The 16,338-nt window shown below is 37.2% G+C and overlaps 1 protein-coding gene across 2 annotated transcripts in view; it reads left to right on the forward strand.

The window, feature by feature from the left end:
- Nucleotides 1-16,338, forward strand: part of LOC101864126 — a 102,971-nt gene that overhangs the window by 17,290 nt on the left and 69,343 nt on the right. For both annotated transcript variants that reach the window (XM_005091716.2, XM_005091717.2), the window contains exons 6-11: nucleotides 2,329-2,438; nucleotides 4,410-4,565; nucleotides 5,114-5,307; nucleotides 7,708-7,927; nucleotides 12,488-12,641; nucleotides 15,663-15,751. In XM_005091716.2, the coding sequence (XP_005091773.1) occupies nucleotides 2,329-2,438; nucleotides 4,410-4,565; nucleotides 5,114-5,307; nucleotides 7,708-7,927; nucleotides 12,488-12,641; nucleotides 15,663-15,751 (923 nt within the window). The remainder of the gene's footprint in view (nucleotides 1-2,328; nucleotides 2,439-4,409; nucleotides 4,566-5,113; nucleotides 5,308-7,707; nucleotides 7,928-12,487; nucleotides 12,642-15,662; nucleotides 15,752-16,338) is intronic.

The following is a 16,338-nucleotide window of genomic DNA, read 5'->3' on the forward strand; positions in this document are numbered from 1 at the left end:
CATTTGTCATCAAAGCATGCTTTGACATATCAGGAAGCAAAGGATGCAAGAGAGAAGGAGCCTGTGCCCCACTCATTGGCAAGAGTGATAGAAGGGAGGCAACCCTACAAGCCTACCTACAACACACACACACACACACACACACACACACACACACACACACACACACACACACACACACACGCGCAAATGCGTGAAAGTCAACTTGTCTTGGTACACACGCAGGCTTTGCCAGCTATGTCTGTCAAACTCGAGACTTGAGGCCTCGAGTCTAAAAGCTATTTTTAGCAGTCTTCAAGTCATGGCCTCTAAACAGCCAGGCCCCCAGGAAGCAGCTTCCAAACTCAAAAATCGGACTCGATTCCTCGATTCTTTGTCTGTTTTGGAATCGAGGTCTCAAGTCTTTTTGCCACCGATCTTGCCCTGGCCTAGAAAAGCACATCTACATTAAACATTTTTCTTAAAAGCACACGTATACCTACACATTTTGATGATGTTGTTCTTTAACCTTGTATGCAATTGGAAGAAATACATGTAGGTCAACGATCTGCAGGTCCTCCTCAAAATAGATCAGCTCTTCTATGCCTTCTCTAATCTAGTCAGGAGGTTTTTTATAATTGGGTATTGTAAAATTTTCAGGAAACAAGCAACGTGGTTAGAGCATTACACTGTTGGGGTTTATATGGCGAGCAAAGAGTAGTCAACTTTGATGACCAATCACGGTGGCATGAGGCATGCCATTTGCACTTTATTATCCTTTTGTGAGTCCAGGGATGAAAATTTTCCGTAAATTTACGAAATCCGTAATTTTGGTTTGCTCTGTCATTTTCCGTAAGTGGGTCCTGACCTACTTTCAATGGTGAATCATTCTACTATGTTCTAATCTACAATTGAATAAGTGTATTTTTCCAAATAAATCTGCATAGCCCGTGAAAAGTTCAGTAAATTCTGGACTGATCAGTAAGTTTCCATCTCTGTGAGTCTTAAGATTTATGCTTATCCAGTTGCCCTTTCCCTTTACCTGTCCAAAATTTATAGCTTTACTTCTCTGACCGAGTTCCCCCGTCTTTGTCGTTACACACTATTACTTTGTGACCACATCAATTAAAATTCAGGCTGTCTCTCAAATTCGGCAGTTGAAGCGAGTGATGTAAGTTTAGGTGGAGAGCTCAGTTGCGAGTGTGATGTTTGGGGAAAACAAACCTGTCGGTCGATTCACGCCTTGGTGTGATCCTGTCTAGGGCAAACATTGATTTTACAATGCTTATGTGGTCATATTCACAAGAGTTGCTGATCTTTGACGTGAGGGACAGATTAGTGATCTCAAATTTTCACTCTTGGTTGATCGGCTGTGCCCGCCCACGTTTTTGTTCCAGTAAATTATGATCTGGATATTAGCCAAATGTAGATCTTCAAAATGAATCAGCGCAGGATCTAAGGGGTGATTTTTGTGTTGTGGATCTTAAGCGAACCAGGAACCATAAGCGGTGGGATCTTAGGTGGAGACTGCTGTGTATGTATATATTTGGGATTCAATTGAGAGAGATATAGATAGTAAGATAGATAGATAGATAGATAGATAGATAGATAGATAGATAGATAGATAGATAGATAGATAGATACATACATAGATAGATAGATACATAGATAGATAGAGAAATGGGTATTGATATGTGTGTGTGTGTATATATTATATATGTGTGTATGTGGCGTACTGATAGGCTTTCTGTTGTCTCAGTCAGACAGCATAATTTTGATATATGGGAATGGGGAAGATATTTTATTTTATAGAGTATCCCCATCTGTCTGCTTGAATGCTGTATCCCTCTCAATCTGGGTCCTGACAAGCAGGGTTTTAGCTGCCTGACTCGCAAATGATCTGAATTTTGTTGACAGCAAATGATCTGAATTTTGTTGACAGGGAAATGTGAAACACTCCGTATTGAATTTAATTGATACATTATTGTCTTGGGTGCTTTAATCAGGCAATTCCTTTTCTTGTTCATACTCGAATAATGTCCCTGATCTTCTAGCATTTAGAATACTGCAGAAGCCATCAATATATTATATATATGTCTTTGAGAGTGAATCAAAGGTGTTTTCCCTCATAAATGTTTTGGTTGGCCTTTTATTTTTCTATTGTTTCTTGGCATTTGGTTGAAATGCTTGTTAGTTTTTAAAATTCCCTTTTGCATAATTTTGCAAAAAAAATTAGATACCTTTTTGTTTCATATTTGCAACTTGCGGGCATGAAATGTACCATATATATATATACTTAGTTCAATAGATTTTTTTTGTTTTTTTAATCAAATGTTTTGTTTTTCAAAGATTCAGAAGGTCCCTGTATGAAAATGAAGAACACCATTGATGGACTGAAGGTCAAATTTGCACATGACAAAGCCAAGATCCTTTCCAATCTCCAGTACATCTTATTTAAGGTGATAAAACTGTCACAGATGTTTACGTCTTCACCTGAACTTTGTTTATACGCTACTGCAACTGCACTAGGATTGATCAGATCAGATCAAAGAGATATTTTTATTTAAATTTACACATCATATATAGCACTGCCAATGGGGCTTCTGCGCGCGGCCAAAATTTGTTCAGGGTAGGAGAGTAAGTGACTAACTTTCTCAACCTCGGTCTGCTCTTTTTCAGGACCAATGTGAATGAAATTTGGCAGCCGATCAGAAAATAGGGCAAACTAATGATATGTGGACGTTGAAGCTCGTACACATAAATTAATCTATACTTTTGGTGTCCTCAATAGTGTCCTCAAATTTGAATGTTCTGTGTCAAGTAGTTGTTTAGACCTAATCATAAATGCAGGACTACCTTCCCATCCAAAAAGGCTTCTCACGGAAACCGGCCATTTTCCCCTCACTCCCTCGGCAAATGTATGTGACCTACAAATCCCCGCATGACTATTCCGAGCCCGTTCATTTTTTTCTGATAAATTTATATTTTCGATTTCGGTGTTTATCTTTGTCGAGATTACAACAAAAAACTGATAAAAAATGAAATAACGACAAATATCAACACAAACGTCCTAATTTGGTTACTTTTACTTGGTTTTTAAGGTAGTCAGTTGTTATTTGTTGTTATCAGTTGTTATTTGTTGTTATCTCGACAAAGATAAATACTGGTGGGGTATATTGTGAGACAGGCTATCAGCTTATATTTCACGTCTGAAATATAAGAATTTATTTTACCGGAAGGGCAATGCTAAAACACAACTCCACGTATGGTATAAAAATCTGTCCCCCTTGGAACTCTCCTAATGAAGGGAATGAGGTAGAAATGACTCCATCATGGATAGAGATGTGGATTTCAATATATTGTCTACATAAATAAAACACAAACATTAAAAAATAATAAAACAGAGACAGAAATATGAGGATAAAATTTGAAGTTCAATATAATTAGATTGCGATATTATAAACAACATTTTTTTTAACGACTGCATCCTGTTCTCAGCATTATGCGATTTAAGGCCCAGAAGGTTGGTGTGTGGGAACTAGGTGAAAAATCAGGTGCTTGTCAGAATAATGAAATTGAAGAAAACAACATTTTTCCTCCGGATGAACAGTTTTAATTGATTTTATTACTTTTTGGCTCAACACATTTTATGTCTTTTAAAAAATACATGTGTGAATTTTACCCAAAAAATGTTTATCAGAGGCGCAATAAGTGTAAATTTTGCATTTTCCCAGGACTCTCACTCTCAAGCTTTGGAAGTCACGAAACTTTGGCGGCCATTTTTTGCTAATTTTACCTCTGACACTAGTAAACCCCCACCCCCTTAAGATTTATGGGTACTTTTTTTCAACAAAGCAAGACAAAAAAATAAGCTTTAAGATTATATCAATAATTCCTAAGCCCATTGATGAGCGGCTGGTTTCCACCATATCGTGACACTTATCAACTTCAAAATCAATGTTGTACTTATCAGTGAGATGATTCTCAAGCTGAATACACTGCAGCAAATTTACCAGGCATAAACCACGTGAAGTCTCCCGTCAGCAAGCAAATTTAATTTCACATACGCTCAATTTGGGACTTGCAGGCAGAGTCGCTTGGATTTGGAGCACTTATTTGAAGCATTAACATAATTGCCTGCTCATGTAGCCTATTTCACGGTAGTCTGTGTAGCTGGGAATTTTATGGAAGACCCTGCATATTTTTTAAATCATTGAAATTTGAAGTGAATTCTTTTAAGAGCTTGTTTGCTCATGTTTTTCTGAGATTTAAGTACTTGTTTTCTTGCGTTCAAAGACTTTCAATTTTGCTTCTTGTTGTTTTTTTAATGTTCTTAGGTGTCTCAGAGAGTTTACTACCTCTTTTTTCCTTGCATTTGTAGACTGCTGATATCTTAATGTGACCTGCTTTTTAAAAAATTGTCTTCTCAGGTGCTACCGGACATGTATGAAAAGAGGATGGTGGCAGGACTGGCCACGCTTGGAACTTGTGACGAACTGTCTGTGCAAAGCAGAGCTCAGAGCATGCTTGAACTGATTTTGTTTCAGGATCGTGGAGCAGTAAAAGGGCTTGATTTCAGTAGCTTAGTGAGTTTGCTTTGATAATGAGCTAATTTTGACTAAATGCAGTTCACTCTCAGGGAATATGATGGAATACACCTTTTGCAAAAGAATCATTACATTAGTTTCATAATGCTTTTGCTTTCACTCACACTTCCAACAACAGTTGTTTAGTTTGAGTGAAAACAGTGTTACTTATAACGTTTCCTTTCTGTGTCTTTTAGTGGCAGCCAAGTTGCCTTCACAGAACTGTAAACAAGCTGCACAGGTTGTAAAGTGGTAATAAGTGAAAATAGACCTGATTTTTTTCTTAGCTTCTTATTTATTTTTAATGAATGATTCTTTTTGAAATATGTATTATATATTATGGATTTCTTTAATCTAGTGGAGTGCCAGGTCATCGTGGTGGACATGTATGTCTGTTTTGTCTGGTTGGTTCTTTGCCAAAATATTAAGCTTGCCAAGATGGCCGAGACTTAGATCGCTACTGATACTGGCAATATTGTTGCTATTATCCTCTACTGCAGACAGTTACATAAAATTTTTAGACAATTGCCTTCTTCATTTCCTCTCAGGTAAGAGTTGAATCTTCCCTGAGTAGTGCTCTGCAGAAGCTGCGAGCCAGTTTTGCCGTTAGCCATAACAAAGGGACTCAGTTGACCATTCAGCGCCTTTGCACTCTCTACTTAATGGTGCACTGTGAGATGATAATGATCAGCCAGGATGGTGGAGAGATGCTCTCTTGCAATACACACTTTAGCACTGTGATGTAAGTGTTTGTGTGAGACTAAAAGTCATATTTGCTGTCTTTTACATTCACACTCTTATAGCTCCCTTTTTACTTTAAAAATTGTCTCTGTATGTGTTAATTGATCTTTGAATTTTGCCCATTTTTAATGAACTAATGTCTTTTTTATTACAAACTGAATTTTCTTACTTCCCATGTTTGAGTGTGTTTACTTTGAATGTTTTCTACTTACAGCAGATAATACATAAGAAATTCAGGGGAAGAGTTTCTCTTACTACCCTTCCTTAATATTTAGAATTCCTAGTTAACTCTGGTCCTGCAGGAGCTGGGGTTTATGTTCCCTGATAAGCGTATTTTGGCACTTCGCCTTCGTTCCGGTCCTGGGTCAGTCCGGCGCAAATAAGTGCGCCGATCATCATCCGTTTGATGACTGGGTCCCGTATTCCCGCAGCTCAAGTGTGTGTTTGTCAGTCTGCTTAAGTGGCCTACGCCTGCATTGGTTCGAAACCGAGGAATACGTCTCATTCAAAACACGCCAAGTTGGTAGCTCTACATGTTCGTCCAATGAAATTAGAACAAATTGACCTACTTAGACATGAGGAGCTCGAAAGGATAGTCAGTAAACAAGATTTTCAATCTTTCAAATGAGCTTGATTTTATATGAAATGATATTAACTGATAAAAATAATATTACTTGATAGTTCTGAATATCATTGAGCAGGTAAAAAGAACATCTTGAGAGCAAAACATTTGTGAACGTGCCTGGTGAAAGGGACCAGAAGACGCATTTGTTCGAACCGAGATATCGGGTTTCAAAGGTCAAAAATGGATTTTTGACAAAAACTAAGTTCCAATAAATATATGGATTCTTTAGCCGTTAATATATCGATATTTACAAAGACTTGAGTTTCTTTTACTGTAAAATACATTTTTAAAGATGTTTTTTATCATGAGGTATATTGCATAATCCCCAAAAATGCGTGAGAAAATTGGTTTTCCCGAGTACACACTGCGGATGGTTTCTCTTGTCCATTCATAAAGTCAACACAATCACATTGCACACCAAAATTTAGGTAATTCTCTCCCCTCTCTAGTGGTGGGTAGTGCGCATGAATATCTAGAACATGTAAACAAAGCGAAGCTTTGCACATCCACACCTGTTCGTTTTTTTGGAGAGCAAACTTGTTTCGCATTTTTCTTTTATCTTAACTTCTTTTTAAAGTTGGTTTGTGAGTAGCGAATGTGTTGTCAGGTCATCTCAAAGCGTAGACTATCTGTTTGAAGCAGAAACAAAGGACAAACTTTTAACTCTTTATCTCCGAGGGGGTAAACCCACTACGCCGGGGCCCTTTTTTGGTCCTAAATCTAAAAATGACAAAAACGTCATTAAATGGGTCATTAAATCGAAACTAGCAAACCTATTTTGATAGTTGTTCATCTAACGAATGAGCTTCCGGTATAAGAGACAGAAATTTGATGTCGAAGTCGTCATAAAGGGATGTGCCCGAGCCGCTATCAGCGGCTCCAAGGCACAGTGGTTCCGACCGTGAGCCGCTGGAGCGGCTTGCCGGAGATAAAGAGTTATTTTCTCAAAACTTTGTTCTGTATCCTGCCTTACAAAATCACTCATATCTCAAAAACTGCTGAAGATATCTTTAAAATTCACAAAGAATATTGTTCATAAGTGATCTCTGTACTTGAAAATGCAAAAAAACCGGGATTCTTCAAAATGCGTCTTCTGGTCCCTTTCACCAGGCACGCTCACATTTGAAAATTGACCCATATTATCCCTTTTCGAACCCCAGATCATTTGTAACAACAAAAGCGTCTAAAAAGGTTATTTGAATGGGCGTAAATACTCGTAATGTCTTATCAGCTTATGAGAGGGGGTTATTCATGCGTTTGTAACACTTTATAAATAGAAAGCTATAAAAGATAGAGTGTTATTTTTATCATCGATTAAAATACCCCAGGGTATTCTTGGAGAAAACACATGTTTCCAGTGCTCACTGTACACTAGCAGTACAAGCTGAGTGACCCCGGCGGCCCGCCCGGAACGTCCGACGTAATAGGTTAGCCTACTGATAAGATTCGCATCTTGGCACAGACGCAGGACAAGAGTTATTCTTTGTGGGAGTCTTCTACTTTGAGAACTGAAGATGACACACTCATGTAAGATTAATCTTTCATTGTGCAAGTCTGATACTTGTTTCTGCTTATTTGACTCGAATGAATGTTTTTTTTTGTTTATGTTAATGTGCGTCACCATGACTGAATGAAATATACTTTCATCTAATCAGCTATGATGTATTTCTGTATTTGACAGAATACAGAGAAGCAGAACTCTTCTGTAAAGTAAACCAGCAGAATCACCAACTAAACTTTTCTCAACCAAGCATTCTTTTCGTTTTCTGATTCTAGAGGCCGCCCATTTGTGTCCACAAGAAATCGAAACCGAGCAGATGAAAGTCTGGAAGTTCTGGACTTCTTTATAACAGAAACAAATAAGAAGTCATGTAATGGTGTCCGGGCCAGGGTTGCTGAGTTCATCAAGTTGGATAATCCTTATCAGCTGGCAAAAGAATTGACAAGAGCAAGTTTGTCTACCCAAACTATTGTCACATTTGAGTTACTGAAAAAGGTGAGTTTCAAATGTTTCGAGTGTATTTTTGCATTCTTTCTATTTGAAATAAAAAACTAATCTTAAAAGAGAACCCACAAAAATCTAATGGGCTGGTTTTGATGTTGCAATTATGCACACGTTGAGGCTAACGAAACACAGTGATAGTGTCAACTCTTGGTGGGTGCCTCATTCTTCCTGGTGACCAGTAAAAAAGTTTATCCAAAAGAAAGTCAATGAAAACGTCATGAATAAAGGTGTAAACACCATAGTTTGCAGAAACGTGGAACGTCCATCCGGATTGCTTATTTTTCAAAAGTAATAATATACAGTCAAACACGAGTAACTCAAATTTGTCGGGGATTGGAAATAGTGTTCAAGATTTTCGTAATTTGTCATGTTCGTAAAAGCCCCAAATACAAAATAATAGAGAAAATCAAGGGAGGTAAAACAAACATTAAAACAATTAACGTGGTTAGTGGTTAGCTACCTTGATTTGGAAAGTTTGAAACAAGTGGGCCGTGTCAGTGCTGTTGCAAGGAAAATCTCACGTGTACACAGCTGACTCCTATGTCATTCCTTTCCTCTCATTTCATTGACTTACAGAAAGTTATGCCTCTTGCCGTCCGCACCGCCTGCGTCCAACAGCATGATTGCATGCATGGCGAGCCAGTCATGCGGTGCGGTCAGCATCACTAACCAACCACCCTTCCCCGTTCCTTTTCCTCGAGCCTCTCGTGGTGAGAAATGACCACAATTTGGCTGTAACAGTAACAAAGAAGTACCTACCTCTGGCCACAAAGGCTGTAAAGCTGGGTCCTTAATTGAGAATGGAAGTGGATTTGTTCGACATTCGAGTGTTGTGTGTTCGGGAACTCCATGAAGTCAATACAAAGAAAACATAGGGACTGAAACGGGACCAAGCATTATGTTAAAGATACCCAAGAATTTTTGAATTTCGTGTTCGAGATTCGTTGACGTTACCGTATGACTTATTTTGGTGGGTAATTTTTTTACAGCTCTCGCAACTGCATGAGGTCATTTGAGTGCACGGAACGCTTTAAACATTTTCAGTTAGTAGGAAATTTTGAATTTTGCCCAGGTGGCGGTCGAGCCTACTCTTATCGATTTTGGACCACCAAGGGATCTTCAACGTGCGCAACTTGGATATGGGACCTCCGAGATTTTTTGCCTTTATCCGAGAAGGCTAGGTGTAGATCTTACCTACCAAAAAATCAGGGGTGTGGCTGAAATATAGCAGTGTCTGTGTGTGTGAGCGTGTGTGCATGTGTATTTGTATGTGTGTGTATTTGTATGTGTGTGTAAAAGAGAGGGTGTGTGAGTGCGTGTGTGTGTATGTGTTTGTGTGTTTGTTTTTCTTTTTTCTTTTCAACTTCTTTTTTTTTTGTCACAGACTTACTCTGTCGAAATTAACGCTGCATTAGTTGTCACAGCGTCACTCTGTCGCAATTAACGCTACCATACATTAAATATCATGATAATCAATTCAAAAGACTTTTTACAACAGCAGGTTAATGTAACATGAAGTCTGTCTTATGTACCTCATATAGAGAGGGGTTACCATTTTGATGTCAGTTCGAAAAAGAGCATATGTGAAGGGTGCTAACAAAATGAGTTACTTCTCGGATCCAAGCCTTATGGAAATAGATACATCACGCTACTAGGTGAAGTTTTTACTATTTATAAGTATGGAATAATAAAAGGCACGTTATACAAAAAGAATGTGGCATCAATAGAAAATCTACTAATCGGACCCTATAGCGTCGACTTTTGGCCAATATTTCCGTTTGTGGATTGCGAGAAGTAACTCATTTTGTCAGCACGCTTCACATATAGTAATATTAGAAACTTGGAAGTGAAATTGAAATACAAGCTTTGCACCGACAAGCTCATGACATCGTGACAAAATTTGGACACACCACAACAAAATGGTTTTTTTGTAAAAGCACAAAAGACTTGTGGTTATTTCATAAATCAGATTATTTAAATAACTTAGTCCTTACAAAACAGAAGAACAGTATTTTTTTCTTTTAAAGGTTCAGCTGTTTGACTTCCATAGTCAAACCGATATGTGTGGCGTTGTGGTGAAATTAGGTGCTCGTCGAAATAATGAAATTGAAGAAAATGGTAATTTTTCTGCCGGTAAGCCTATGGCAATTTTTATCAAATTTTTGTTTTTTGACTCAACACCTTTTATTTCCATTTAAAAACACATTACTGTGTGTGTTTTTCTGAAAATCGCGTGATTTAGGGTGGGAGGGGGGGGGGGGGGGGGCGGTACGCCAAAAGTCCTGATTTGGCTCAAAACTATGTAGGCATTTTTAGTTTCTTCAGCCTCTCTTATGACTATTTCATCGCATAAGAAACCCATAAATCCTTATTTCTTCCCATACCGGGCATGTTTTGTCACTCCCAGTTCCTGTTTAAGTCAATATTTTATTTTTCTTTATTTCTCGTTGTCTCGAAACATGGTTTTTCTATATATTCTTTTAAATAACTCCACCATAATTTTTCATCCAATCTTCATGAAATTTTCGATTTTCGCAGAATGAAGAAAAGACGTAATACTAAAAATTTATATCATGAATTTTTGATGTATGTAATAGTTTTTTGTTGGTGGTGTTTGGACTGTGGATTTTCACAGATTTTTTGCAAACATGACTACCTCAGAAAAAAGTTCATTAACTCATTCGCTACGTATTATTTTCGGCTTGTGGACGATTTTTTTTTGGAAGGGCGAATGAGATGATGACTAGTGGGCAGTTAAAAAGTCTTTGGGGCCACAAATTCAAATAAATATCAATGTATTATATACCAATATTTTCAGCATGGTTTGTAGAATAGATCTGTAATGTTTATTTATGTATTTTTCAATTTTGGTTCCTGTAAGAGACGATTATGCAACACAATTTTGATTGGGTGCGAATAAAATTTGAAAATAAAAAATTAATAATCTTTGGTGAAACTCAAAAAATATGTTTGCACCTAGTCAAATGAAACATCAGAATAACCATAAATGAATATAGAACTGGAAAATGTTGAAAAGTTTGCTGTTATTTACCTTCATTCCATAATATTTGTACATTTTGAACATAACATCCGATAATGAAAAAAAAAAAAATTTATAATCTTGAAAAACGATCACAAACAGAAAAAGCCACTCGTATCTTATGTGGAATTATTTAGAATTGCATTTGGAATAAACCTATACATGTCTTAAGTGGCACTTTTTGTGTAATTTCATAAAAAAGTTGTGATTTTGGGGAGAAAAAAATATTTTGACAATTTAGATCTAGACCTAGATCTAGCACTCAAAAATATTGATTTCTCAATAACAGTGCATTGGCAATATGAGTCCAATCGTATCAATATTATAAAAAAGAATCCTACATTTCTTTAGTGGGCAAAATAATAGATTTTGTTGTGTAAAATTACTAAGACTGGTGTCCGGGCTATAATTTTGGCGTCGTGATCAAACAAAGTTGAATAAACTACGAAATCGCGTTTCAAAACTGAATCTAAATTTCTGATTTTCAGTGGAAATGCTTGACCCGGAAGTCAACATTAAATTATGACTTTTATTTTAACATGGATACGTGGATTGGAATAGAATCTAAGCTAAAATTGAAGATCGGTTCTCGAGCCGCCGGGGGCGGCTTAGTGTACGGCTCGGCGTAGCGAATGAGTTAAAAATGTTCCAGTACGTTTAGGAAAAATTCATCACACAGATTTGTAGATCTATTGTTTGCCAAAATGCATGCAAAAAAACCAATTTAGTTCCGTAAAAAATAAGTGCAGTATTAATTACGTAAGACTTGTCTACTCAATCCAATATGGCCGTCGCATCGTCCACGGAAACAATTTTTTTTTCTCAAATTTGATTGCGGATTTTAAGACTTCTTACTATGCTTGTTATATGTGTGAGTTTAGAAACATTTGATCCCTTAATAAGCGAGGTAGCCTTCAGCTTCCCACCCCGCCCCCTTAAAAAAAAAGGGTAGGCCTTCTTTTTCAGGCGCTCATCAATTCTTGGGCATGTGGAGTTATTGGTGTCATCTTAAACTTGTTCATTTGTCCTTCTTTTGATGAAAAAATACCCACTTGTCTTGAATAGAAATTGAGATATTTGAGATTGAAAGAGATGGGGGGGGGGGGGGGGGGGAGGGGTGTGACTGTGTTTCAAAGTTAAAATTTGCGAGAAAATAGCCACCAAAGTTTGGTAACTTCCATTGCTCTAAAGTCCTTGGAAACTGAAAAATTAATTTTTTCTGCCTCTAAATTAATCAGTGTTTTACGGTGAAATGGAAACTGGAAGGTGTGGAGCCACAAAAAAAAATTGATAAAAATTGCCAAACTGACAGGAAAATTCAAATTTCTTCGATTTCATTATTTTGACGAGCATCTTATATTACATCATGTTGCCTCACATATCTGTTTGATATTATGGTTCTCTTTCATGATGTTTTGATATCAGTAACATAGACAAGTGATGGTGAAAATTTAAATGCTTTTCCTATTATTTGCATTTATAAAAATCTTATGATTATGCTGTTTCTTCAGGTTTTTCTGAAGTTAGACCTCAATGCCCTCTCTTTCCTGGAGGAATATGTCAAGCCTACTTCATCAACACTATTTCGCAAAGCCAAGGAAGTTCCCATGACGTGCATAGTAATTTTGCTGAGAGGCTTGACCCATTTGTTTTCCCATGGTTTAAGTGAGTAACGTTGCAAATTTGGAAAAGTTTATATTAATTGACCTGTGCTGCTCATGTTCTACACTGTAATAGTGAATTGGTAAAGCACTCTTCTTTGCCCTTCAAACTTCCACAACACGCCTGTGGCCTTGTTGTTGACTTTCGTGATATTTTGTGTTTTTTTGTGATTGCTGAACTTAATTTGGTTCCTCTTTGGCTTGGTGAAGGAAATGCTCTTAGCACTTTACTTAATGCAATAAGTTTATATTTATTTTTGGTGAATGTTGTGTCATGTTTTGCTCAGTTTTTTTTTTCATTTTCCCATTGAATATTACCTGCTCAAATGCTCAGAGTCGCAAAATGCCCTGCCCAGTTTTTCTCTTAATTGCTCAGAATGGCACGCTGTGTCAATGAAGTGGTGGTTGCAATATGATGTGAATATGTGTTTCCCTCTTTAAGAGTTAATTTATAGCCTCCCCAACTTTTGCTACTCCTTTGTCAAAGATGTAGACCTATGTATTTGCATTATATCACGTCTATGGTGTCAATGATGCAGTGTGAGGCTAGTTTCACAAGTGAATAATATAACTAAGAAATATAAGGCATATTGTTCAGATAAATGTGTACTTTAACATATATTTTTGTTGTTTTTCACTGTAAATTTGCATAGCTTTGTTTACAGTGGTAGATTAGGCTATTGGATGAAATTTGTAATGTGTGTGTATTCCTAAAAAAGGTACCAAAAGTCAGATTTTAACCATTTTGAGTTAAGGGTTGTACCTAATCGGACATTCAAAGCTGAACACAGTAATTTTTGAATATTTAGATATCTCAAGTAGTTTTTGAGATATTGTACATTTTGCGAGGTAGGGTATTGTGATATGATTGCCTACAATACGAAACTAAATTAAGAGTAACTAACGACTCTCATACTATTCTGCTGTCTTAGGTAAAGAGGACGATTATCGGAAATTGGGTCAAATAGAGATATCGATACCATGTGAAAGAGTATGAAAAGCTGCATCTGTTGAACCAGTGGCCATTACATTTAGAGATGTTCGAATACTTTATTTTGGTATTGGAAGTATCGTCATAAATTTTTTCTTTTTAATTTATTTTATATTTTATGAAAGAAAGACGAATCTCTGGTCCTACTGTGAAAAAAGGACGAATACCGAGAGGTTCGTCCTCAGTTTATGAAAAAGCGACGAATATAACGATATTCGTCCTTCTTCGCCAAAACATGCCTACGTTACAATGCCAAGGTCTTATGATGAAATACCAAAGGCTCAAATCCTGGTATATCCAGCTTTGATCCTCGCTGTATCAAGTGTGTTGCACACAGTAAGACAACAAGCACCACTGCTTGTGTACATTCACCAGCATTTGAACCCCGGATCTTTGGCTCCACTGGCAAAGCGCAATTAAATAACAGTCAAAACACTTACATAAAATCAGACGAACCTCAAATATCATAGAAACGAAAAATCCAGGACGTTATTATTTGACACCGTCGGGTGAAAGAAAGACGAATATTGCTATTCGTCCTTTTCCCATGAAAAGCTAATTTAAACTTCATCAATCTGTTATGAAAGAATGACTCTTGTCTTCTCACACAAAATTTTGTTGATATTTCCTTACAAAATTTTAACTGAAAGTGCATTTGCACCATCCTTCCTCCTGCAAAAAATCAAGTTAAAAATGAAATAAAAAGACAACTTTTTAAACGTGAGACAAATAAATTTGATTTTTTGGCCCTCCTGGAAAATGGGTATGTCGCGATATTCGTCCTTTTTCCCCAAGATGGCAATATTCATACGCATACTTTGTATCGCCCTAGGTTACTTAGGCTTCTTAAATAAACAATGCTACCTGCTCAATAAACGCTCGTCTTTCACTGTTTACAATCTAGACCTATATCATATCATTACATGGTGGCAGCGGTAAAAATAAACAGCAGATCGACTCCCCGTGAGTGTGCCTCTAGCAAGAATTAGAAGCCTACAGTCGGATTTTTTGGGCCAAATAAACTGTTAAATTGTTAGTTTGTAGCATCACCCGCTCGAGCAAGTAGTTAGATCTAGATGTCAATAACCGTCAATATGTCCTCAAAGGAGATTCGCAAGATGATGTGGGAAAGCGAAAACATGGCAGGTTCCTTCAAAATTTTCAAACAAAGACTCGAACTCTACTTTGCCACAAAGAAGGTACATAAGGACGACCAGGTTGCCCACATATACTCATCTAAATTGGCAAGAAAGGCCTTCGGATGTTTAATGTCATGACACTCACAAATGCAGAAAAGAAAGATCCAGCTATTGTATTCCAAAAAATGGGCGAACAAATCGAGCCGGCTGAACACTTTTGTGTGAGTAGACTTAAACTCATGAGCATGAGGCAGGTCAAATCAGAGTCACTAGACGATTTTGTGACAAGGGTGCAGCTTCAGGTATAGAAGTGTGCATTTGACAGTGTGGTGGAACTGGAAGAATAACAACAACAACAATGCGGCTGTCTTCGGTTGGGACCTCAGAAAGGAATGTTTTGTTTTCTTCATCTTGATCAGTCCTGCCTAAGAAGGCCACCTGTCTTATACGCCCATTTTTCTCCTTGACAATAGGTGGCCGTCTTACACAGGTTCGATTGCACTTTTGTTGAACAGAGGAAGCAGTTAAACAACCTATGAGCCTAAAAAGTTGATGTATTCTCATGTTCATTGTCTTTTCGAGGGTTCTAAGTCATGAATCATGGGACATTTGCACTGTTAGGGGGAAACTATGGCAAATGTTGTTTTTGTTTAATCTGCTTTGTCCACACGTCATTTATCATAAATGTTTTACCCTTCAGTTTTTATAGGGTAGATCATAGACTCCCTGCACATTTTCAATGAAATGAAATTCTAATGAAAAGCTAAATTTTTGTATTCATACTTGATATTTACTATAAATCATCTGTTCTTATCTTCTTTCCTTCCTTCTCACATTCTTTATCATAGTATCCGTGAAAAGTTTAATGAATGGTGTTGATTGTACCTTTATTCAGAGCAAGCAGCAAACCAGGATATCAAGCTGTTATGCCTGAAAGCTATGAGTGTCATGAACATGGCTTCTCGGAGAGACCTTCCAAATGAGGTGAGCTGAAAATTAACTCATTCTCTGCCCATTACTGATATATTGGCACCGCGACTGCACCATTTGTGTTCTTTACCGATACATCGCCACAGGCTATACTCAAACTCTGGTTCATAAGTGCTTGATCCATAATTTTAAGTTTTGATATAAAAGAATCTCAAAAGTAGAAACTTCCTGCAACGAAATATGGTGTCTATGACTACGTAAGTGGGTGGAAAGTTGAAATTATAAAGGTATTTTGTGTGGTCTGTTGTGAAACCAAAACATTAAAGATGACCACACGCAACTTCTAGTTCTAGCTATCTAGTAGCAAAATTACCCCATAGGCCTATAACTTGTAAAACAGACCAGGGAATTTTTCTTTAGTAAACTTGAGGACAAAGATGATAATTTCCTAGAATCCTTAGCTTTATTATATTCTGATTGGGGTGATGATTGAATCGAGAGTGAGAAGCGTAATAAGAAAAACATAATTCGTAGATCTAAATCTACAGTGACAGCAAAGAGGGTAGTTGAAGACAAGAGAGTGAGTGGATATGCTGGGAAATGTAAAGGAAAGACAGCCAAGAGAAGTGAAATCAAGAGAA

This window comes from Aplysia californica, unplaced genomic scaffold, assembly GCF_000002075.1.
Source record: "Aplysia californica isolate F4 #8 unplaced genomic scaffold, AplCal3.0 scaffold00035, whole genome shotgun sequence".
NCBI classification, from domain to species: Eukaryota; Metazoa; Mollusca; class Gastropoda; order Aplysiida; family Aplysiidae; genus Aplysia; species Aplysia californica.